This window comes from Neovison vison, chromosome 2 (assembly GCF_020171115.1).
Source record: "Neovison vison isolate M4711 chromosome 2, ASM_NN_V1, whole genome shotgun sequence".
NCBI lineage: Eukaryota > Metazoa > Chordata > Mammalia > Carnivora > Mustelidae > Neogale > Neogale vison.
The window spans coordinates 9,031,604-9,057,667 of NC_058092.1; the positions used below are offsets into that span (position 1 = coordinate 9,031,604).

The window sequence follows — 26,064 nt, forward strand, 5'->3', positions numbered from 1 at the left end:
AAATAAATAAAATCTTAAAAAAAAATAAAAATAAAAGTAGTTAAGTCTAGGGGCGCCTGGGTGGCTCAGTCGATTAAGCGTCTGTCTGCCTTCGGCTTGGGTCATGATCCCGGAGTCCTGGGATCAAGCCCGCATCGGGCTCCCTGCTCGGTGGGGAGTCTGCTTCTCTCTCTGCCTCACTCCCAACCCACTTGTGCTTATCCTCTCTCTCTCAAATAAATAAATGAAATCTTAAAAAAAAAAAAAGTAGTTCAGTCTAAACAAGTACGTACACAAGTCTTAATGACTCAATAGCTGTTTAAAAAATAACATGTAAGTGAAAGAGTTATATTTTTATCCCATGTGTGAATAAATAACTTGCTAGCAGGGATGTAAGTGCCCTTGGGCACCTTTCAGCTTCTCAGACTTAGGACCAGGCTGGACACGACAGCGCTCATTCTTTGTCTCCTGGCCCTGATCTTTATCACAGCAGCTGCCAGAGACCCAGCTTTGCGAAGGTGCCATGTCATTGAAAGGAAAGTAGCATGATCTAACATTGAACGTGAACTACCTTAGTCTAGTATGTGCAGTGTCCAACAGTTGATGTGTTTGCCTCAAAAATTTGAAATGTCCTGGCAGCATGGACCTGCGTGGCAGTGTCTTACGGTGGCTTGGCACAGATTTGGGAACCACAGAAAATGTTTACAGTACAGTCCTTTGTAAAACTTAACTTATTTTTAAGCTTCATTAAGTAATAGATTATAATTAAATAGGTACTGTCTTTATAGTGACAACATTTTAAAAAGTTTAATTTTATTTAAATTTTTGGAATATGTTTCATGTTGATTTCATATAGAATCAACACAAAAGGACATTTGGAGAAAAGTTTCCTTTTCAATGACTTTTCCTCAATCACCCAGTTTCTCTTCCTGGAAATAATGTTACCTGTTTCCTTTATATCTTTGAGGGAATATAATTTTTAAAAAATATGAAAGCACAGGGGCGCCTGGGTGGCTCAGTTGGTTAAGCCTCTGACTCCTGATATCAGCTCAGGTCTTGATCTCAGGATCGTGAGTTCAAGGACTGTGTTGGGCTCCACACTGGGCATGGAGCCTGTTTAGTTAAAAAAAAGTCAGTCGAGGGACGCCTGGGTGGTTCAGTCTGCTAGGCGTCTGCCTTTGGCTCAGGTCATCATCCTGGGGTCCTGGGATCAAGTCCCGCATTGGGCTCTCTGCTCAGCAGGGAGCCTGCTTCCCCCTCCCCCTGCCTCTCCACCTACTTATGATCTCTCTCTGTCAAGGAAATAAATAAAATCTTTTTTTTTTTTAAAAGATTTTATTTATTTATTTGACAGAGACAGATCACAAGTAGGCAGAGAGGCAGGCAGAGAGAGAAAGAGGAGGAAGCAGGCTCCCTGCTGAGCAGAGACCCCCCCCCCCCGACGCGGGACTCGATCCCAGGACCCTGAGATCATGACCCTAGCCGAAGGCAGCGGCCCAACCCACTGAGCCACCCAGGCGCCCCATGAAATAAATAAAATCTTAAACAAACAAAAAAACTACTTATTCCTGGTGCCATTCAAAAAAATCTCCAAATGAGCAACTATCATTTAAAAAAAAAAAAAAACAGTCAGTGGATCAGTCTATCTATCTGTCTGTAAAAGCACAAATTATAGGGACTATGGGAAAAAAGGGTCAATCTCATCAGTGTCCTAGTATCCAGGTATATTGTAATTTGTTTTCATTGTTTCTTAAGTTTCTCCCTATGCATATTTCCATGGTTGTAATCATAGAGTATGTAACCTTTCTTCTCTTCAGAAATTTTTAAAACAAATTTAGTATTTTACACATATAAAAGAATATCTCCAGCATATCAGTTTCGAACGTTTGGGAAATAAATAAAAATTACAATATTGCTAATGCCGCTGCACGTGTTCCTTCCCCCTCTCATTGCTGTCAACTCCTTAGGTAACTATTCTCCTGATTTTTGGGTCTTGTGATCCCTCAAACAGAAGTTCCCTTATTACATCTTATTTCATTTGTTTTGATCTTTTTAAAAAAATGGTATTAGGCTGTGTTTAATGTTCTGTTGCTTGCTTTTTCTTTTTTTTTTTTTCATTTTCATTTGGTTAGATACATTAAGGCTGTTACACATGATTGCCTTACATTTAATTTCAGTGTTATAGTTCATTGCATGTAGAACAGATTTATCCGTTTTCCTGCTGAACATTTCGTTGTTTACAGTGTTTTGCTGTTGTGCACTATGTCTCTTAGTGCACACGTGTAAGAGTTTCTCCAAGCACGATTTCTGGCCCAGGGGGTATGCACATCTTTAGCTTTATAAGATAGTACTATATTGTTTCCCAAAACCCATTATACATTCCCATTGGCAATTTATAAGAATTCCTTTTAATTCACTTCCTTGTATGAATTCATATCCTTTAATTCATATCCAACACTCGTTAACCTTTTTATTTTGCCCCAGTAATGGTGCAAAATGGCATTATATTTGTGGTCTACTTATGCCTTTTATTAAAAATATTTTTTAAAAATAATTTTTAAAATTTTAATTCCACCTCCCTATGCTTTTTTTTAATTTTATTATTTATTTAAAAAGATTTTATTTATTTATTTGTCAGAGAGCGAGCGAGAGCAGCACAGGCAGACAGAGAGGCAGGCAGAGTCAGAGGGAGAAGCAGGCTCCCTGCGGAGCAAGGAGCCCGATGTGGGACTTGATCCCAGGACGCTGGGATCATGACTTGAGCTGAAGGCAGCTGCTTAACCAACTGAGCCACCCAGGCGTCCCTCCCTATGCTTTTTTAAAAAAACATTTGAGGAATAGCATACAGTAACGTGAAATGTGTTAATTTTATGCATACACTTTTTTTAAAAAAAGATTTTATTTATTTGACAGAGAGAGAGGGAACACAAGCAGGGGGAGTAGGAGTGGGAGAAGCAGGCTCCCTGTCGAGCAGGGAGCCCATTGTAGGACTCGATCCTAGGACCCCAGGAACATGACCTGAGCTGAAGGCAGACGCTTAATGCCTGAGCCACCCAGGCGCCCCTATGCATACACTTTTGAAAGCCATCGTGTTAACCTTTTTTCTTAATCTGTTTCCATTTTGCTTTGCATTTTTCGTAGTGATCCTGTTTGGTAACTGTATAATCCATCTAAGTCAGTGTACTTAACCATTTCCTTGCTTTTTAACATTAAATTGCTTCCAGTTTTGAATAGCATTGTGTACCTAGTTTTTTTTTTTTTTCATTTTTTGAATTATTTTTATAACATTGAATCCTATAAATGGTATTGTTTGGTCAAAGGGATGAACATTTTTGTGACTCTCAATTTGATACTTTTAATAAATGTTGCCTATTAGAATCATGTACCCTTAGCATGATTATTTTCACCTGTGTGGTTTAAGCAGCCGTGGTACTGTGAGGAATCACTAGGGGTAGGAAGTGAGACTGTGTACATTAGTGTGTAATTGGGTTTAGTTTCCTGGATTAGGCAGAAATTGAACAGGTAAATCTTCGAAGTTTTTGTGATACCAAGTTAGGTAAAACAAGTAGTGAAGGAATGATCTTCCTTTTTTTTAAAAAAAGATTTTATTTATTTATTTGAGAGAGAGAGAGAAACAGAATGAGAGAGAATGAGAGGGGAGGTCAGAGGGAGAAGCAGACTCCTGATGGAGTTGGGAGCCCGATGTGGGACTCGATCCCAGGACTCTGGGATCATGACCTGAGCCAAAGGCAGTCACTCAACCAACTGAGCCACCCAGGCACCCTGATCTTCTGTTTTGAACAGTGCCAAGTGCATGGACTCTGAGGAAAAGCTGATCTCAACATCTTTAATCCTAGCTGTTTGAACCACCTACGTTTAAGATTTTGCATACTTAGATGTATGGAGAGAGCTAAAGATGTACTTTTATTTGCTGGTAAAATTGAGGCTGTTGAAATTTAAATACCTTTTTTCCTGGTGACAGGTGGTATGCTTTGCCTTTGACTTGAAGCTGGATTTTTTATTCCTGTATTTTCCAGGGTCTGTAAATAATGATCGAGTAGCACTTGACATTTCTTTTTAATCTTGATGTTTGAAATTATAAGAGCATCACATACCTCGACTGGCCAAGTGTGAATTTATTTTTATCCCAGAAGCACGGTATGGTTTTCCTGCATCTTATGCTCTACATGTTGTTTCAAATATTTGTTAAACTTCTTTATTTACTGAGCAATTGGGAGGGCAGAATTTTGGCGGAGCGAAGATGTGGTATTGGAGTTTTGAAATCTTGGTACAAGAATCTGGAGCCTGGGTGTTCCCAGTAGAAGCTGTTTCACCAGTAGCAAGTTCTTGCTATTCTGCTGACTCCAATGTTAGAGGAAAATGGAGATACAAACTAAGTATGCTGTGTGCTCGCTTAGTGGTGTAGTCATGATGCTTGGGAGCTATCAGGGTGCCTGCACACATCCCGTCTGACCCTTGTGTCTGACCCTTGTGACAACCTGTTTGTTCATTTCTGTGAATTATTTAGTGAATGTTCATTGACAAATGATCTGTCAGAGTCTGCCAGTGCTAGGAACGTAATGGAAAACAAGGAAGACAAGGTGATTGCCTTAATGGAGCTCGTGTTTTAGTGAGATGATAATATCCAGCAGAAAATATAATTAGTTATGATTATAACCAGTGAGGGGGTGGTGGCAGATGTGTTATTGCCATTTCATCAGTGAGGAAGCAGTAATTCTTTTTTTTTTTTTTTAATATGTTATTTATTTATTTGACAGAGAGAAAGAGAGAGGGAACACAAGCAGGGGAGTGCGAGAGGGAGAAGCAGGTTCCCTATTGACGAGGGAGCCCAGTATGGGGCTCGATCCCAGGACCCTGAGCCACATGCAGATGCTTAACTGACTGAGCCAACCAGGTGCCCCAGGAAACAGTAGTTCTTAACTCCGCTTGCCTGGAACTCTGGCTAACTCATGATTCAGCTTTTCTCTTAATGGGGATATGGGTAACATGGAACTATTAAGGCGTGTTGGAAGAGTAGGATTGTGCAGTTTTAGTGCATTAGTTTTGCAGTAGACTTGCCTGCTCCTAGATGAGTGCTTCCTCATGCCACGCGTGTGTGGGTGGGGGACATTTGGCCCTTCCAACGGCTCTTGAAGGTAGGACCTACAATTCCTCCGAGGCTGGCCAGACTTCTGAGGGACCAGGGCAGGGATTCGACTCAGGTAGACAGGCTTCAGAGCTCCCGTTCTGAGAGCCTGCACTAACCTGTCAAAATGTGGTCACAGCCTTGATCTCTGGCCGTGACGTTACGCTGATATCAGATTCCTTCTATTTGTTTGACTTTCCCTTCTAAGTTCGTTACAGTGAATATGAGTTAATTTGTAATTCTATAATTTACTAAAGAACAAAGCAAACAGGCAGTAGTCCTGGGTTGAAGGACCATACCAACAAATCATGTATGGTTAGAAAGTGAAAACGCTAATTATTGTGTTGTGAATTCTCCTGACTTGTGTGCTTAACACCAAAGAAAGAAGAGCTTTTTTATGTTATAAAGCCTATATATATTTTTTTAAAGTAGTTTTTTTGTTTTGGTGAGTAAAGCGATAGAAGTTTATTGAGTGAAGATCCAGAAAAAGCTCTCAAAAGTGAGCGGCCTCAACAGGGTTGCCCTAATAAATGTTTTTTATAGATAATAAAATCAATAAAAACGTGATTAAGTAGAAAATTAAGACTGTCTTGTTCTCACTGTTTTTTAATCTGTATTTTCACTGATCAATACATGAGAAACATTTCATTATATTAGTGTACCATACTTTTTGTCAACTTTATTGTTGTATGATTTGCTTACAGTAAAATTAAGCAATTTAAGAGTACAATTCAATGAGTTTTAACAGTTGTATAGTCTTGGAACCCCAGTCACATCCAGATTTTTAGAACACTTCTGTTACCCACAAAGCCTCCTTGTTTCCCTAGGCAAACAGTCTCCTAATCCCTGTGTCTGGCAGCCATTGGTGTATTTTCTGTCAGAATAGTTCCGCCATTTTTTCCTTTTCTGTTTTTTTTTTTTTTTTTTAAGAATATTCTATAAATGAAATCATACTGCATAGTTGTATCTGGCTTTTTTCACTTGGCACAAGGCTTTTGAGATCCATCCATATTGTTGCAAGTAGCAGCTTTGTGGTTTCCTTTTATTCGCAAGTAGTATTCTGTTGGTTGAATGTAATACGATTTGTTTATATCCATTCACCCTCTTTATGTTCATTTGGGTCTTTTCAAGTTTTTGGCTATTATGAATCAAACTGCTGTGAGCGCTTGTGTTGAGATCTTTGTGTGGTTGTATGTTTTCATTTCTATTAAGTAAAGACCGAAGAGAGGAATTGCCGCGCCAGGTGGTAACTGTGTGGTTGACTTTATAAGGAACTGCCTTCAGAATTGTTCTGGTGAGGGCATCTGGCCGGTGCAGGTGGTACAGCACGTGACTCTTGATCTCCACCTTGGTGCATTTGGGCTGCACATTGGGAATGGAGCCACCTTTAAAAAAAAAAAAAATCATTCCAAAAAAATAAAAAGTTAAAAAATTTTTTTTTGCTATTCTTAGATGCTTTGCTTTTTTGTGTGGATTTTAGAGTCAGCTTGTCAGTTTCTGTATCAAAATTTCAGCAGGCTTTGTTAGAGAAACTGACAAGCTGATTCTAAAAGCCTGCTGGAATTTTGATTGGGATTGTGTTGGATCTGTAGGTCAACTTTTGGAGAATTGACATCTTCGTACTATTGAGTCTTTTGTTTGAGTGTGGCCTATTTTCTCCATTTATTTAGGTCTTCAGTTTCTCTCAGGAGTGTTCGTAGTTTTAAATGTACTGGTCTTACGCACCTTTGATTAAATTGATCCCGAGGCGCTATATATATATATATATATATTTATTTTTTTTTTTAAAAACATCTTTTTTTTTAATTAAACAGATTTTTATTTATTTATTTGACAGAGAGATCACAAGTAGGCAGAGCGGCAGGCAGAGAGAGAGGGAGTTATGGAGCAGAGAGCCTGATGCGGGACTCGATCCCAGGACCCTGAGATCATGACCTGAGCCGAAGGCAGAGGCTTAACCCACCGAGCCACCTAGGCGCCTGGCATTTTATATTTTTGATGCTGTTATAAGTGGTATTTAAAAAGTCTCAATTTCTAATTCTCTGTAGAGTATACATAGAGATAAAATTGATGCAACTTTGCTAGATATACTTACCAGTTCTAGTTACTTTTTGGAGATTCTTTACATAGATGATCACGTTGTCTTTGAATAGAGTTTTACTTTTTCCTTTTCTTTTTCTTTCTTTTTTTTAAAGATTTTGTTTATTTATTTGACAGAGAGAGAGAACACAAGTAGGCAGAGAGGCAGGCATAGAGAGAGGGGGAAGCAGGCTCCCTGCTGAGCAGAGAGCGCAATGTGGGGCTCGATCCCAGGACCCTGGGATCGTGACCCGAGCCGAAGGCAGAGGCCTTAACCCACTGAGCCAGCCAGGTGCCCCTACTTTTTCCTTTTCAATCTGTATGCCTTTCATCTCTTTTTCTTCTCTTACTACACTAAGTCTTCCAGGACAATGTTGAATGGGAGGGTGAGAGCAGACATCCTCACCTTGTTTCTAGTCATAGAGGAAAAGCATTCAGTTATTCTAGGGGTTGGCAAATTATGGCCTGTGAGAATATGCGCCTACATATACATGTCCATAAAGTTTTATTGGAAAACAGCCAATTCATTTATGTAGTCACATATTTTTATAGTTTTCTTGATTTGTTATGGATTTTTATATCTATATTCCTGAGGCATATTAGTTTGTAGGTTTCTTTTCTGGAATAGAATATAATGCCTCTTCTGGTTTGGGTAATGGGGCAATGCTTTCCTTGTGGAATGAATTGGAAGTGTTCCCTTTTCTATTTTCAGAAGAGTTTGTGTAGAATTGATATTCTTTCCTTTTTTATATATTCTGGTACAAGCCCTTTGATATATGTGTTGTGAATACCTTCTCCCCGTCTATGGCTTTTTTCCCATTTTCCTAACACTATTCTTTGAAAATCAGAAGTTTTCCGGGTGCCTGGGTGGGTTAAAGCCTCTGCCTTAGGCTTAGGTCATGATCTCAGGGTCCTGGGATCGAGCCCCACATCGGGCTCTCTGCTCAGCAGGGAGCCTGCTTCCTCCTCTCTCTCTGCCGGCCTCTCTGCCTGCTTGTGATCTCTGTCAAATAAATAAGTAAAATCTTTAAAAAAAGAAAAAAAGAAAAGCAGAAGTTTTTCATTTTGATGAAGTCCATTTTTTTCCTTTATGGTTAGTGCTGTTTGTGTTTTGTCAAAGGAATCTTTGTCCACCACTAGGTGGCGAAAATTTTTTCCTGTGTCCTCTGAAGTTTTATAATTTTAGATCTATTCCATTTTGAGCAAATTATTTTTAAATATTTTTATTTTTTAACGTCATCTCTACACCCATCATGGGGCTTGAACTCACAACCCTGAGATCAAGAGGTGCATGCCCTACTGACTGAGCCGGCCAGGTGTCCCTTTAGTTAATTTTTGTGTATTGTATGAAGTGAGGGGAGAGCTGTTTTGTTCCCCATGTGAGTATCTAGACTGTTCATTTCCCCTTGTGTTATCTTGGCACATCTGTTGAGAAACAGTGGACCATACAGGGATGTGTATATTTCTTCACTTTCTATTCTGTTCCCTTGATTTGTGTTTAATTGTATGCTAGCACTATCTTAACAGCTGTCGCTTTACACCGTGTCTTGAAATTGGGTGGTGTAAGCCCTCCAGCTTTGTTCTTTTTCAGAGGTGTTTTGGCTGCTTTAGGACCTTTGCCTATCCATACAAATTTTAGAATCTTTCTATAGTAAAATCTGCTGGGATTTTGATTGGGATTGCACTGAATCTCTCTCTCTCTCTTCAAGGTTTTATTTATTCATTGGACAAACAGAGATCACAACTAGGCAGATAGAGAGAGAGGGAAGCAGGCTCCCTGCTGAGCAGAGAGCCCGATGCGGGGCTCCATCTCAGGACCCTGAGACCATGACCTGAGGTGAAGGCAGTGGCTTAACCCACTGAACCACCCAGGCACCCTATATATCTCTTAATAATATTGAGTCTTTGGACCTCTAGTGTGGTATAACTCTCCATTTAATTAGGACTTCAGTTTCTCTCACTATTGTGTTACTGATCTCACACATCTTTTTTGTTAAATTGATCCCTGGGTCTTTGAAATTTTGATGCTATTGTAAATGATAATCAATTCTTAAGAAAATTTCAATGTCCAATTGTTTATTGAATGTGTGAGAAATACAATTAACTTTCATATATTGACATGTCGAGCTCTTACCCTTCATTCTTGCTAAACTTATCCTAAATCTTGAGGATTTTCTCCATAGGTGATTATGTTGTTTGGAATAAGAGAGTTGTACTTTTTTCCTTTCCAACCTGTAGGTCTTTTTATACAGACTAGGGACTTAAGCATAATGTTGAATAGAAGTGGTAAGAGGGGATCCCCTTGCCTTGTTTTTTATCTAAGCGGGAAAACATTCTGTAAATCTGATGTTAGCTGTAGATAGTTTGTGCGTGTGCTTTTTTTTTTTTTTTAAGATTTTATTTATTTATTTGACAGAGAGAGATCTCAAATAGGCAGAGAGGCAGGCAGAGAGAGAGAGGAGGAAGCAGGCTCCCCGCAGAGCAGAGAGCCCGATGCGGGGCTCCATCTCAGGACCCCGAGATCATGACCTGAGCAGAAGGCAGAGGCTTAACCCACTGAGCCACCCAGGTGCCCCTGTACATGTGCTTTTTAAGGAATCTCTCCACTTCATCTAAATTGTCAGTTTGTTGGCATGAAGTTGTTCATAGGTTGCCTCATTTTTAAATATTTTAAGTTCTGGTGGGGATACCTGGGTGGCTCCGTCGGTTAAGCATCTGCCTTCTGCTCAGGTCATGATCCTGCTGTCCTGGGATCAAGCCCGCATTAGGTTCCCTGCTCAGTGAGGGTCTGCTTCTCCCTCTCCCTCTGCCCCTCCGACTCAATCGTGCTCTCTCCCTTTCTTTCTGAAATGAATAAAATAATAAAAAAATTTTTTGTAGGTTCTGTAGCAATGTCCCATACTCCTTCCTGATAGTGACTATTTTTGTTTTCTTGATTGGTATAGCTAGAGGTTTGTTGGCTTTATCAGCCTTTTCAAATAATTAACTTATCGAGGCCTGTATCATGGCCCAGGCATATTATCAACGAGTATGCCATGTACACCTGGAAATACTGTATATTCTATGGTTGTTGGGTATCGTGTTGTATAAATATTTAATTGATTTTTAAAAATTATCCATCTGTTTTCTAAATAACTGATTTCTGCGTTATATTATTTTTTCCCCTTCTACTTACTTAGGTTCATTTTGCTTTTCCTATTTCTAGCTTCTTAGACTTTGGTCACTGATTTTAATCTTTATTCTTTTACATAAAATAAGCGTTTAATACTATACTATACATTTTTCATTAAGCACTGTTTTAAGTGTGTCCCACAGATTTGAATATGCTTCATTTTGTTTTTTTTTTTAATCAGTTAGGCCAAAATATTTTTCTGTTTCCCTGCGATTTCGTCTCTGACCCTTGGGTTATTAAGTGTGTAGTCTACTTTCCAAATATTTGGGGGTTTTCCAATCTTGTTAGAAATCTTGTTATCGATTTCTAGTGAAATCCCATGGTGCTGGAATATATTCTGTGTGATTTCAGTTGTTTTAGAATTATGAATTCATGGAATTTTGGGGAACCAGAGGCTGTCTGGTTATAAGATTAGGGCATTGATTGAGCCTGTCTCTGAGTTAATTTTTCTTCCTGTTTCAGGTGAGAGACCAAGCCCAGCGCTGTTCACGGGTCCTCCTGGATATTGAGGCGGGTGCTCCCGTTCTCCTTATCCCTGAAAGTTCCAGATCAAATAATCTGATTGTAGCAAATTTGGGGAAGTTGAAGGTCAAGAACAAGTTTCTCTTTGCTGGTTTTCCTGGGACCTTTTCCTTACAAGATAAGGTGAGCCATCAATATCCATTCCCTCGAATAGTTCAGCTACTCGCATGCCAGTGCAAGATTTCATATGTTGCCCCAGGGTGACTTGTAGCTGCTGTTACTTTTGTGGTGTATGCGGCTTGAACAATTTTTTTTTTTTTGACATTAGATTGACATTTCAGTTAACCTTTTAATAGAGATAGTGTAAATTGTAACCTTTACCAGTTGTATGCAAACAACCAACAGAACCAATGTTCCGTCTGTGTAATGCTTTTCTCACAGGCTGACCTTATAAGTGATCAACTTTTTACGTGACCTGCCTTTTTTCAGAGGATAGGATTTGGTCCATGGTTTATCTGAAGCTGTTCATATCTTCATGATAAAATTTTATATAGCGAATGGCTTTACAGTTTAAAACGACTTTAGCTCTTATTTATTTCTTATGACAATGTTTAGCAGTGACTGGGCTGCAGATCGTTGCTTTCATTTTACGTTCATGTAGTAAGTCACAGTGTTGGTTTCGGAGGTGGTCTCTTGGGCCCCTCCCACCCACTTCTGTAGTCAGGGAGGCTAACACTGATGGAACTTAGGACGAGGTCTTGCTGTTTGAGGTGTGTATTTTAATGGAACCTTGCTGGTTTCCACGGTGGCTTTGCAGCATATTTGCTTATGAAGAACAAATTCATTTTAGCTTGTCAGAAAAGCACTTACTGAAATTCGTAGCTAGTCATGCCCGTCTTCAGTCTAATAGCTAATAAAATTGGGAGAGAGCCTTTGAAAGAGGAGGTGCACAGGATTTCATTAAGAGCTCTTATGACTGGCAATAATAGCAGTACATAGTCAACATTCATTGGATGCTTCTTATATACCAACCAGTGCTAAGCTCTTTACGTATTTGTCCTTTTTTTTTTTTTTCTCCTTAGCAACCCAAGGGGGTATCTGGTTTTATTAACCCCATTTTTCGAGCTGAAGATATGGAGACTTAGATAGGGTGGGTCATTTCTTTTGGATAATACAGCTAGTCACAAACAAGTACAGCACAGGCCTCAGACTTGGTGTGTCTGCCTTCCATATACTCTCAGCTGTGCTGTGCCTTCACCCCGCGCTGTTAGGGTTAGGCCTGTGTGGGGACAGTCAACTGGAGAAGGCTGTCCCTACCATGTCCCTTACGGACCCCGGCCTGCATACCTGTAGCTCTTTGCAATTTTCTAAAGGGTGTGACTGAGTTCATTAAAATAATTTTCAAGGGAAGAACTCCAAAGATGATCACAGAAAAGGCATAAATTTGAGCAGTTACTATATGCCTCTTTAGGTGTAGAAGGAAAAGAAAATGAAAAACTGTGAGTTGGGTTCTAGTTGTCACCAGCACGTTGCCAAGAACCTCAGCTCTGTTCGGAAAGTAACAGGAGACGACATTTGTTGGTAATACCTGAACTCAAATAATTTTGTTTTCAAATTACTGTCTCCATATTTTTCTTCATTTGTTTTGCTTCTCACTCATCCATTTACTCACTCTTACTAAGCCGCACATCCTGAGCTGAAAATACTTGACTCCGCGAGTGGGAGCCGGTAGAGTAACAGGGTGCAGACAGACGGCGTGAGCGTGGCAGCCATGTTCATGTGTCATAACCTGGGGTTCAGACCAGAGTGACGGTGTTTGGACGAAAGTTGAGGGGCAGGTTGTCCATGTATCACCTCACCTGTAGTCACTCAAAGAAACCCGATGCAGTGATCAGAGCAGAGGGTGAAGCCCGAGCAGCAGTGCTCAGCGTGGGAGGCGGAACGCCCCCACGGTGACCTCACAGCTTCAGCTTCCTAGTCGGGCCCTCAGGCAGAGCTGATGATTCAGGACTCGATTGCTGTTGACCTCGCTGGAGGAAGCCCTCCTGCCAGAATGATAGGCCTTCCCTACTCTGATAGGGAGAAGTAGGCTTCCACTTAGGTATGGTTTTTTAAGAGAGTAAAAATAAAATCAGTCTCCACTGGTCTTTAACAGCAGGCCTGGTAGAATCTGGCAACCTGGGTCTTCATGAAGAAAGTCTGTTTTTGCAGTTGAGAGAGAAACATTTTGCAGTTCACTGACCAAAGTCTTAAAGAACATAGAAGAAGGATACATTTGTGAAAAGAAAGATTGGTAACTGCTTCTGGAAGTTCTCGCTTCTAAAATATCCTTAGTATGAGGTATTTCTAATTAACATGACTAGATTTAAAAAAAAAAAAGATTTTATTTATTTATTTGAGAGAGACCAGAGAGAGAGAGAGCACCCGAGCTTGGGGCCGGTGGGAGAGGGTGGCAGAGGGAGACGGAGAAGCAGACCCCCTGCTGAGCTGGGAGCCCGATGCGGGGCTCCATCCCAGGACCCTCGGATCATGACCTGAGCTGAAGGCAATGTTTAACCAATTGAGCCTCCCAGGTACCCCAACATGACTAGATATTAAACAAATTTATCAGAGCTTGTGTTTGCTCATGAAGGTTGTCCTCACTGTCACAGTGGGACACTTTGTTCCACCATCTTATTCCAGCTGTGTTGCCATCAACTGCCCAAGGGACAGTTGAACCCCTTCTTTGAAACGGTCTTTTGAGCCGACAGTACGTTCTTCAGGATGTCTTTGTGGAAAATTTTTGTTTTGAGGGCTAAATTTTTTAGGAAGAAATAGGCTAGAACCAGAAGGAGTGATCAGGTTGAATAATACCATTTTTGTTTCTCTCCCCTTCCTAAAAAAAGTAAAGGACCTGATGTTCTGTATTGGTTATATCTGTATATGGGCTCATGCACTGAGAAGTTAGACTCTAAGAATTGCTAAAATATTTGAAAAAATTTTTGCACATGAGTTTCTGTTTTGTTAAATAAGCCAAATGACAGCACATAGTTTGCAGTATTGTAATGAAAGACTTTTCCTGTATTTGTTTTTGAGGATTTGATTTTAAGTGGCAGTGCCTACAAGGATCGCTTTTTCTTCAAGGTATAATACACTTTTTGCCCCCTGGTTATTTGGAAAAACCTTATGGGATTCAGCAGTCAATTCACATTCATATGCTCTAAAAAGAAAACTTTGAAAAACCATGTCTTTGGGAAAGCCTGCTGATTACCCTTTGTCCCTTTGACGAGTCACTTCCCTCCTGCCTAGAGAAGGCCTTCTTCTTCTTCTTTTTTTAAAAGATTTTATTTATTTGACAGAGAGAGAGAGAGATAGAGACAGTGGAAGAGGGAATACAAGCAGGGGGAGTGGGAGAGAGAGAGAAGCAGACTTTCCGCTGAGCAGGGAGCCCGCCCGATGCGGGGCTCGATCCTAGGACCTTGGGATCATGACCTGAGCTGAAGGCACATGCTTAATGGTTGAGTCACCCAGGTGCCCCTAGAGAAGGCCTTCTTAAGGACCAAAAAAAAAAAATTTTTTTTTTGGCTCTAGGCAGTAATTTCTTGGTGATCTGATTTTCTTCAGTCCTTGACAAACTTTTATCTCGTTTCATGCAGTGATTGTTCTGTAGAATTCCATAAGGGCTGCTTGGAGTGTGTCGCTTGGTCAAGTCTTTGTGTTGAGATAACCCTGTCTGTGGAGCTCACCTTTCCACAGACACAGTCAGGCTCGGTTGATCTAGGCCTAGGTGAAGTGAAGAATTCCTTTCTTCACCTAAAATCACTTTTCATTTACATTTTCCCTTCAGTGTATTTGCATGTGTGAGGTTTGTCCAGTACACATTCCAGTGGTTAAAGAACAGGAAATAATCCTGAAATCAAAGCTTGCGTGGGTGGGGTGGGGGAGGGGAGGGGAGATAGGGGGATGGGGTGGTATTTGCTTTTGAGTCCCCCCCACCCCCGACTCCAGTGTGTTTGGGATTGTTTTACACAAATCCATGTCTTAAGGAGTGCGGACTGGGATCTTTCACGTATGCTCTCCTTTCATTCTTCTCAACCACAGTTTGCTGCGCTTAAACCATAATTTCTAACTCAGCCTTTCAAAAGCTTTGAGTTAATCTCCTGAAGCCATTGATTTATTTAAACCAACTACAGAGAGGATGTAGAGAGATGAATCAAGTCAAAGAGCAACAGCTACTCTTTAGAGTTTAAGTAAATTAAGAAAGGAGGAAGGTTTTTTTTTTTTTAAAGATTTTATTTATTTATTTGACAGAGTGAGATCACAAGTAGGCAGAGAGGCAGGCAGGGGCGGGGTGGGGGGGAAACAGGCTCCCCACTGAGCAGAGCGCCTGATGCGGGGCTGGATCCCAGGACCCTGAGACTATGACCTGAGCCAAAGGCAGAGGCTCAACCCACTGAACCACCCAGGCGCCCTGGGAGGAAGGTTTTTAATGTTGAAATATTTAAGAGCATTTGGAAGCATTGGAAGGCAATTTGCCTTCCAAAAAATATGCGGAAAGTAAGAACTTTTTTTTCCCCACTGTTACTTGTGAATCGCTGTACTTAAGAGAACTGGGAAGAACAGTATTAACCATCTCCTTTTCAGAGCTGCGAGGCGTAAACACATAGGGCAGTGCTGGCTGGAAACCCGTTCTTCCCCTTCCCCCCAGCACGCCTGTGAAAGTGGGTCAATGGTGGCAGAGCCCTGCAGACAGGTAGCACGGAGGCTTGAGTGAAGTTTAAAAGTCAGCTATTGAATCACTCAGGTGAAGAAGATTTCCACTGTTAGCAGAGAACCGAGGGTACTAAGTATGTAAGAAAAGCGTGTCGTGTTTTCAGTAGAATTAATTTACGTTACTCAGTATTTGCCCTTAGTTTTTATGCCCTTACACAGAAACATAGTAAGAATGGCCAGCCTCCTGTGGTCTTCATTTTGTTTTCATTTGCACGGTGACTTGAAGAGATGACAAATGAAGCCCAGACAGAGTGACTTCTAGGGAGTGTAGACACGCTACCGTGGTGTCATTCCTTTGGAACCATGTTGCTGTAGATATGTTTTCTTAGAATTACAGGCCCCTCCCCTCCAGCAAAGCAGTAACATTTTGTATGGCCGAGAGCTCTGCCTTTGCTGTGTCTGACCTAGACTGAACCACCAATAGTTGGCATTTCAAGCCAACAGATAATATATTCCTGCAAGATGGCTATAGTTCTCAGTAGGCGTTGAATTATAAGTAGCATCTCTGCAAATAATTACACATGACAGGAAAGATCATGACCCTGTTACCCTTTTGTTTATGGGATTTGGGGGGCTTGGGAAGTGCCAAGTGTCATAGAGTCTTTGAAGAGCCCAGGGACTGGGGTAGGATTTTCAGGAGAGAAAAGATATAGTCGCACCATTCCTACCTTCTAGTTTTATTTTTTTTATTTTTTATTTTTTCCCCAGGAATCTGTGCCTTCAGCGTCCCCAACGGGTACCCCCAAACACTACATGAGGAAAATGACAAGCACGGAGGACCCAAAGGGAGCACATTCCGAGGGGCTGTTCATGATGCCTCCTGCTGGAATGAGTCTAGGCAGCCTGAGGAGTGAGTCTGCGCCGAGTACTTCGACCAAGCCGCAAGGGCAACAAGCTGCGCCCTCCGCCAGCCAGCTTTCCGGTAGTCCAGGTAAAAGAGGAGGAAGGAGCCACGTGATGAAGGTGGGGAGTTCAGGAGACTGTGGCAGGTGCCTCCGGGGGATGCATCAGAGAGGTAGCAGGTCTTTAATGATTATCTGATTTTGGTATTATTTTAGAAAGCTTAAGAGTCTCAGGATATAGATTTTAGCAGTGGGCGACTTCTGAAGTACAGTTAAATTAGCAAGAAACAGTGTGAATAAAGAGGTTTAGATTGTCTCTTAGGACTTTTTCTTCAAGGTCAAGGTGGTTGCCAGAAGATGGTGATAGTAAAACTGGAACGATTCCCGTATCCTTAGCCGTATCCTTGCAAGTCACTGTCAAGACGCTCTCTGTTTTCTACTCAATTATTATTCTGTTTAGTTCTAAAAAAAACAAAGAACTCTGAGAAAATATTAGTGTCAATTCGGTAAGCACAGAGACACTGTAAGTAACAATCTTGCAAAGATAGGAACTGTCCCATTACTGGTGCTCGTCTCTGGAATTTAAGAATGAGTTATTCCAGATGAGAGCCTGATTTTGGCCTTTTGCGTTTTTTTGAAAAATTAAATTGAACTAAATTTAATTTTTTGTTTTATTTTATTTTTTTAAGGTTTTCAATTTTTTGCTTTATTTTAATTCCAGCATATTAACACAGAGTGTTATATTAGTTTGAGGTATACAGTGCAGTGATTCAGTGCTTCGTCGTCACCCTGTGCCCGTCATGACCAGTGCTCTCCATAGTCCCCACCAGCTGTTTCCCCACCCCCTACCATCTCCCTTCTCATAACCTTCAGTTTCTTCTCTATAGTTAAGATCTGGTTCTTTTGGCTGGTCTCTTTCTCTGTCTCTCTCTCTCTCCCTCTCTTTTTCCCTTTGCTTGTTTGTTTTGTTTCTTAAATTCCACATACAAGTGAGATCATATGGTATTTGTCTTTCTGTGACTGACTTACTTCACTCAGTGCAGTGCTCTGCAGCTCCGTCCATGTCCTTGCAAATGGCAAGATTTCATTCTCTTTTATGGCTGAGTAACGTTGCATTGTGTGTGTGTGTATTAAACATAGATACACATATATTTATATACACATATATATGTTTTTATATGTATAGAAATATATATATATTTACCACCTCTTTACTTTTTTAAGATTTTATTTATTTTTGTGAAAGAGAGCATATGCACAAGCAGGGGAAGAGGTAGTGGGAGAGGGAGAAGCAGGCTCTCTGTTGATCAGGGAGCTGGACACGGAGCTTGATCCAGGACCCTGGGCTCATAACGCGAGCAGAAGGCAGAGGGTAACTGACTGAGCCACCCAGGCGTCCTGCATACCACCTCTGTCCATTCATCACTTGATGGGTACTTGGACTGCTGCCATAATTGGGCTGTTGCAAATACTGCTATAAACATTGGGTGTGTGTATCCCTTTGAATTATTGTTCTTGTATTTGGGGGTAAATACCCCGTAGTGTGATTACTTCATTATAGGGTAATTCTATTTTATTTTATTTTTTAAAAGATTTTTATTTATTTATTTGACAGAGATCACAGGTAGACAGAGAGGCAGGCAGAGAGAGGGGGAAGCAGGCTCCCTGCTGAGCAGAGAGCCCGATGTAGGGCTCGATCCCAGGACCCTGGGATCATGACCCGAGCCAAAGGCAGAGGTTTTAACCCACTGAGCCACCCAGGCGCCCCAGGGTCATTCTATTTTTGCCCGCACAGTTTGCATTCCCACCAGCAGTGCTAGAGGGCTCCACTTTCTCTGAATCCTCACCAACGCCTGTTGTTTCCTGTGTTGTTGATTTTAGCCATTCTGACACGCATGAGGTGGTAGCTCATTGTAGTTTTGATTGGCACTTCCCTGATGATGAGTTATGTTGAGCATCTTTTCATGTGTCTGTTGGCCCTCTGGATATCTTCTTTGGAGAAGTGTCTGTTCAGGTCTTCAGCCCATCCTTAAATTGGATTATTTGGGGTTTTTTGGTGTTAAGGTGTATAAATTCTTATACTAACCCTTTATCAGATGTGTCATTTGCAATATCTTCTCCCATTCAGTAGGTTGCCTTTTAGTTTTGTTGTTTGCTTTGCTATGCAGGAGCTTTTTATTTTGATGAAAAATAAATTTTTTTTTTGCCTTTTTGTTTTGTTTTTAAATTTATTTTTGTTTTTTAATCCTTTTTTATCTTATTTTATTTAAGCAGGCTCCATGCCCAGTACAGAGCCTGACTTGAGTCTTGATCTCATGACCCTGACATCATGACCTGAGCCCAAATCAAGAGTCAGATGCATAACTGACCTGAGCCCAAATCAAGAGTCAGATGCATAACCCAGGCGCCCCATTTGAATTTTTTTTTAACTTATCTCTATACCCATCGTGGGGCTTGAACTCAGGACCCCAAGATCAAGAGTTGCTCCTCCGACTAAGCCAACCAGGCACCCCTGGCCTTATGGTTTTTAAATGTATTCTGGGTAGGTGATGGGTAGGATAAGTTAGAGAGGGAAACAGAATGTGATTTGCCACAAAAATCCATCCAGTGTGATCAGATTGGGACACTCACTGAGAAGGCTGTTGCATGTCTTTTGTTCTATGCAAGGACTAACTGTACTAGGTACTATTTACTCCCTATAGTCCCTTGTGGTCCTAGAGGTGACAGGAACGTGTCTTATGGTTGGATCGATGATTAAATAAATGAGATTGTCCTAATCATCATCACACTGCTGGCTGTTGAACACTTCCTGTGTGCCAGATACCATGGCACATTGTTCCATAAATCATTGGATTTCACGCCACAGCACCCCTATAGAGTTTCATTTTTATCCTCATTTTACACACAAAGAGACAAAGACTTAGAGAGATTAAGTAGCTTTACTTGCCCTGGGTTATGCAGATAGTAAGTGGCAGAGTTGGACTATGAGCTTGGGCAGTTTGACCGCAGAGCCGAATCCTTACCCTGCGTGATACTGTCTACCAGTCTCTATAGGTACTGGGTGTGGAGCGTGGGTGGGGTGCGCACACGGTGCCACCGACACTTGTGACCTTGGGCCGTTGCTGTAAGGACAGTGATGAGTAGGAGGAAGGTAGGCGAATGCCTCAGAAATGATTTAGGATGTTTTAGAGATTGATGGAAAGGTCTCTCTCCGAACAATATTTCTTCTTCTGGTTTGCTGTTTGTTTCTGGAATTCCTTTGTGATTAAGATGGGATTAAAGTAGCGGTTTGCAAACTGCTCTATGTATCCATAGGCTTCCGTGATGACCCTAAAGTAATCTCTGAAGCCCTTTACCCCTCCCCTACCCCCTTCTACCAGATCAGTTTCACTTCTGTCTCTTCCACGTGTTTATCAAAATAGTAAAAAACAAAGAACTGCTATATTTATTTAGCGTGTGTGATTTAACGTGCATTTATTTGATCACTAATGAGGTTGGATATATTTTCATATACATGCTGGGATGATTTTCTTTTGGCAATAGATCGCCTATCACATTCCTTGCCAGTTTTCCTATTCGCATGTTCTTTTCTTACAGATTTTTCCAAATCTTTGTAAAATGGGAGTATTTCTCTATTATCTGTCAAATATATTGCAATTTTTCCCCAGTTTCTCTTTTGCCTTTTTTGTTCATGATGTTTTCATCTTGTACAACTCTTTAATTTCCATATAACTAGATCCATTTTTACTTTCCTTTGTGTGTTCTGCTTCTGATAACACACTCAGAAACACCTTCCCTGTGTTTTATCATCCCATGGGGCAAATACCCTTGATTATTTTTAAAAATAACCTAAGAATTATTTTGTTACATTTTCCCCTCCTTCCGCTTACCTCAAAAATTCCCTTTTGGGATTTTGATTGGGATTATATTAAATAAACAGATTAATCTGGTGGAGAATTTATAAATTTACAATTTTATACTAGAATATAAGCTTCATAGGGGAAAAGATATTTGTATGTTTTGTTCACTGCTGTATCCTGGAATAGTGTCCTGGACTGAGAAAGTAACTGGCACAGAGTAGGTGTTTAAAAACATTTGCACAGGGCACCTGGGTGGCTCAGTGGGTTAAGCCGCTGCCTTCGGCTCAGGTCATGATCTCGGGGTCCTGGGATCGAGTTCCGCATCGGGCTCTCTGCTCAGCAGGGAGCCTGGTTCCTCCTCTCTCTCTCTCTGCCTGCCTCTCCACCTACTTGTGATCTCTCTCTGTCAAATAAATAAATAAAAAATCTTAAAAACATTTGCACAAATGAGCTTTAAGCCTGAAGACCTGATAGATGAGATGTGGACTGAACACTGATGTTATAATCCGGCTCTGCTGTGTACTACATGCTGTTGGACACAGCTCCTGCCACTGCACAGGAGATCAGATGTCATGATGTGGACATCGTGAGATGTTCTGGAGAAGGTAGAATGGTGCAGGAGGAAAGAACAGAGAGGACCCAGTCGAGACTGAGAGGGGAGGGCGATGCCATAGGTAAGGCTGTTCAGGTAGCGGAGGGCTTGGCAGTTTTGGGGAGACAAAGTCCAGTGAGCCTGAGGCTTCAGGAGCAGGGTGGAGAATGGCTTGAGATGAGGTTGGAAAAGTAGGCAGTGGGCTTATGTAGGGTTTTATAAGGATTTAGGGGGAGTTTATAGAAACAACTTTGGATTAAGCATAATCATTAAAGCGTAGGAGGAAGAGAATGTTACGGTCTCATTTATTTTTTTAAGGATTACTCAGGTATTTTGCGGGCAGAATGGTTTTGTGAGGGCCAGAGGGAATGGCGTAGGTATACTGGGGGGGAGTTTCTAGAGAGCCAGGCAGAATGGCGGTGGTTTGGATGAGATCAGTGGTCGCGGAAATGATGACATATTTGTTGGAGAAGAGAATTTCGGTGCTGGAAAACTTTGAAGACTTTGAGTTGTGTCCTCTCTACATGAGACCTATATCCTATAGGATATCCTCGGGAGGGATGGCTGTCCAGTCATGTCGGTCATAAATCCTTTAGGCTCAGCTCATGTCTCAGGACAGTAGCATGTGTGTGATGCGGAAGGGGAGCAGATGGGAAGGGTCCAGCACGTGGAGTGCTGCATAGGGAGGCCTTGGTGCTGGAGTGGAGACTTTTGGACACTCAGGTTTTTGAAGGAGACAGTTCCAAACGTTTTCTGAAGACAGAATGAACTTTGTTTACCTTTTAAATTTTGTTCAGGGCTGGTCCAGTCTGGGTCTTACTTTCTTCATTCTCTCTCTTTCCTTGGGTCCATGTAGAAGACCATGTCTGCCTGCTGGATTGCATTGTCGTGGACCTACAAGACATGGACATCTTTGCTGCAGAGAGACGTCCACGAGAGTATTCTAAGGCCTCAGAGGACAGCAGTGGAGATCTGGTGTTCCCTTCCTATTCCGTGCGGCAGACGGGAGGGAGTCTCCTAACTGAGCCTTGTCGGCTGAAACTGCAGGTGGAAAGGAATTTGGACAAGTGAGTGGTTTACATCTGGATAATTGTCTGTCTTTGGTAGAATCTTAATAGCTTGGCAATCAGTACTGTGGAGGTAAGTCTGGAAGAGAATAGGTGTTCACTTATTTCTTCCGTGTAACAAATGTTTATTGAATCCCAGCTGTGTGCTAAACATGAGGGCTACTGTGATGGGAAGGAAAACCTGTCCTCATGGAGCTTATGTTGTGTTGATACAGGGATATAGGAAGGCAAATTAGAAGGTGATTGTAATTTAGTGTTTGACTCAGTGTTAGAGACTGTGTGACAGGATTGCCCCTGGGGACTTGGAAACAAAGAGGAGGAGGCACGGGTGTAGCACAGCTTTTGGTGGACGTAGGAAGGTGGTGATGGCAAGGAAAGTATTTTGGAAGAGGTCACATTTGGATTATATGTTCCAAGCACAACAGATCCTGGACCTGGTGTTGCTACTTACCCGGAGCTCCATTTAATCAGAATAACTGCTGAGCTGCTGTTCTGCCCATTGGGCTCCGTTAAGCAATCTGCAAGTACTCCATAAAGGCTAATGAGCTGACTCTAAATGACCTTTTCATTGGCCTCAAGCATGGCATGCTCATCTCTGCCGTTTAGAGCATCGCTTCATTGTCATTACTGCTGTGGGATCGTCCGGGAAACATCTTAAATGTGAATGTTCCCAGACCCCACCAGAGACCAGTGGAACCTGGGTCTCAGGGCTAAGCCTTGGGTGCATGTGAGTGAGGTCCCTGGTGTGGCCTGGGGACCACGAGCCCGGACAGGAGCTGCTGTGCCCCGCGTGTGATCGCTGTCTGTTTGGGGCATTCGTTTCAGAGAAAGCAGCAATACTTGGCATTTCTGTGATAAGCAAAGACGGTGCGTGGCTGTCAAGTAATGAAGGACGTTCTCGTTGGCAGCATTTTGACAAGCCGTCGTCTAGTTACTTGTGGGGAGTGCAATTCTAATCCGTCTTTGGCCACTCCCTTCGGGGTTCTAGGGTTTGGGCAAACCGTTTAATGCTCCTTTTTTGTTTCTCTCTGGATTAACGACACTGACACTGTGTAGCTGCTCTCTCTGGGATGTTTGCATTTTATTCTTTTTTGTTATTCGAGTGCTCCCTGGCTGGCGCTCAGTTATGCTTGGCATGGGCTCTCTCTGGTTTTCTGGCCTAGCAATCTTAGGAGGAGCTTTGTTATTTAGAAATGGAACACTTCGTTTTCTTTTCAAATAATGCTTTCCCCCCCAGTAACGTGCTTTGTTACTCTGATTTTGTAAACTTGACCCGCTTCCCTTCCATCCACGTTTATATGCAGGTGATTATAGCATCAGCCCCGACAGGCAGCGATAACTCCGTACGAGAGACCCTCTCAGGGCTTGCGCCACAGAAACAGGGAGCTGAGAGGGCGCCCGATAGTCCCTTCCAGATTTTTTTTTGTGGCTTGCATCACTGCTCTTTTTTCACTTGGTCACTATGTAGATTTTTCTCTGCAAAGTTATTTTTTACATTCTCCTTTGAATCCCCATCGTCTCCGCACTCCAAGACTGGTGTCTGCAGCATCCGTGGGGCCCGCTTCTCCCTGGGAGGGTGTGGGGCAGCTTGTCAGTGTGGGGACGAGGTATGCTACCCCCAGATCCGGGCATCTCAGCCCTACTCCTGCCCGTCTCAGCAGAGACAAGTGACGGATTCAGAATTTATCCTGATGTCGCATCTGGGCTTCTCCGTCTGAAACCCTGGTGTCTGCCTTTAGTTAGCACGGAGTCTGAAGAGTTAAGTGAAGCGGTCGCCGTTTCTTTATTGCCTCCCCAAATGTAATGCTAGAGCTCTTTCTGGGTCTCATGAGATCTTTTTCCTCATTAATCAATTACTTGGCTAATTCGGATCTGGGAACGTTGTAAGTGCGTATTTTGAGAGGAAAAGGGTTCTCTGTAGATGACGCAGGATACTCAGTTGTGCTCACCCGGTTTGTTTGGAGCCACATGAAAGTTTTATTATCGGAAGTTAGAAACGAACTGATGGGTAATGTCGGTGGGCACAGTTTAGCTCTTTCTTGTGTTTGGGTGTGAGCTTTGTCAGTGTTACTGATTTGTTGGCCAAAGTGACTTTTTTTCTTTCCTCAGAGAAATAAGTCACACTGTGCCAGACATTTCTATCCATGGCAGTCTCTCCTCAGTCCACTGCTCCCTGGATTTGTCCAAATACAAGCTGATCCGGGGTTTACTGGAGAACAACCTCGGAGAGCCCATAGAGGAATTTATGCGGCCTTACGATTTACAAGACCCAAGAATTCACGTAAGTGAGACCTCGCGCCGTGCCACGACCCTTAACTCTCACAGTCGCAGCCAATGGCCACCTCGTGCGTGGCTCGCTCCAGCTCACCTGCGGAAAGCAGATGGGACGACAAGCAGATTAATGTCTTGACATTTTAACCCCTTTCAGACCGGCGTTTTCCTCTTGCAGACTGTTCTCAGTGGAGAAGTGTACACGTGCATGTGCTTCCTCATCGATATGGTGAACGTGAGTCTGGAGCTGAAAGATCCCAAAGGAAAAGAAAGTACCGGGTCCTTAGCCAGGTATGACTTCCACGGTGCTGGTTCATGCCTGGTGACCGACAGGACTGGAGCAGTACTGCAGACAGCCCTCATACTTCGCTTGAGCAGAGGTTGCGGGACGGTGGTTCATGACGGAGGTGGTCTGCACAGTGCTTTCTGGTGGCTTTTTCAAAGTTTAAATTCATTCCTTTATGAGTAAAGACAGGTTATTAGAACGAGTCAGTGACCTCCACACCTGGTGCTGAAACGGTTGCATTAGAAAGAGCTGCAGAAATGAATCAAAACTTTTCCAAGACTCTGCTGGCATTGGTGGTTTGGTTTTGTTTTGTTTTCATGTCAGGACTGTTCAAAAAAATTGGACAGTCGACACACAACGTGATGTTAGTTTCACATGTACAACAAAGTGATTCAACTTCTCCTTCCTTTTTGCTGCGCTGGCCGCGAGTGCAGGTGCCATCTGTCACCCTGGGACACTCCTACGGCCCCGTGACTGTATTGCTTGTGTTGTACTCTTGATCCCCGGGACTTACTCATTCCATAACTGGAAGCCCGTACCTCCCGCTCCCCTTCACCCATTCGCCTCCCCACCCTGAATCTACTGGTGTTTGGAAGTATCGACTCCAGACCCGCAGTTACGGAGAGCTCGTACTGCTGTTACTGGTTCCTGTGGAGCGCACCTTTAACGTCGTGCGGTGTCTGTGGGGAGAGACACAGACGCCACTGCAGTTGTGTGTGAGTGGCAAGGAGGGGGTAACATTCCAGAGAGCCTGAGGTGTTGTAAGGGAGGCTCCATTGGAAAAAGTCATATTATAATACACTCCTAGTGTGATCTTGCTGCTGTGCTATGTCATCGAAGCTTAAAATCATAATAATAAATAAAAAGTGCCACGGGCTGGAGGGGGATGTCAAAAAAGAAGTGACAGACATGTAAGACACAGCAGGGATTGAGAAAAATGAAGACGTTTTCCTCCTCATGGTATGTGACCCTGGTGGCCCGCAGGCTGCTCTGTGGCCACAGTCACTGTGGCTGATAGAGCAGCCAGTGTCTCGATGTGGCAGCAAGTGAGACGAGAGTCCCTGAGTGCCCTTGAATTCACCTCACGGAGTTCGAGCACCGTCCACCTCACGGAGTTCACCATTTACCTCACGGAGTTCGAGCACCGTCCATCAAGTGCAGAGGGGTCCGAAGCGCAGGCTGGGCGGTGTCTGTCGAAGGGGAGACCCAGAGCTAGTTGGGGAGCAGCCCTGCTCACTGCGTCCCCGGCCAGCATTTAAAAATTGGGGGACTTGGCATAAAAAGTTTGGATTTCAGCCTCTTTTGAGAAGCTGAAAGCTTTGACAATACTGGGCCCGTGTTTTCATGGAGGAGCATCTTGGGCTGCCTGTAGATAGCGCGTGTTTGCCTGGTGATTCACTTTGTGCGTCTGTCACTTGCATGGTCTGGGTGTACCAAGAATTTGCGATTACTGGTCTGGAACCCGGACGACTGCGTTGTGTCTTCACACCTGATAACCTTTTCTTTTCTTTTTTTTTTTTTTTTTTTTAAGATTTTATTTATTTATTTGACAGAGA

At 42.5% G+C, this 26,064-nt stretch overlaps 1 protein-coding gene across 8 annotated transcripts in view; it reads left to right on the forward strand.

Moving 5' to 3' along the window:
- VPS13D (vacuolar protein sorting 13 homolog D) overlaps nt 1-26,064 on the forward strand; it is a 255,002-nt gene that overhangs the window by 45,830 nt on the left and 183,108 nt on the right. For 5 of the 8 annotated variants that reach the window (XR_006383119.1, XM_044237192.1, XM_044237194.1 and 2 more), the window contains exons 25-29: nt 10,839-11,021; nt 16,299-16,521; nt 21,741-21,951; nt 24,061-24,232; nt 24,380-24,513. Coding sequence is in view for 7 of the 8 variants with exons in the window: in XM_044237192.1 (XP_044093127.1) it covers nt 10,839-11,021; nt 16,299-16,521; nt 21,741-21,951; nt 24,061-24,232; nt 24,380-24,513 (923 nt within the window). In the remaining variant the exon portion in view is untranslated. The remainder of the gene's footprint in view (nt 1-10,838; nt 11,022-16,298; nt 16,522-21,740; nt 21,952-24,060; nt 24,233-24,379; nt 24,514-26,064) is intronic. The other 3 variants (XM_044237195.1, XM_044237196.1, XM_044237199.1) reach the window with 1 other exon arrangement.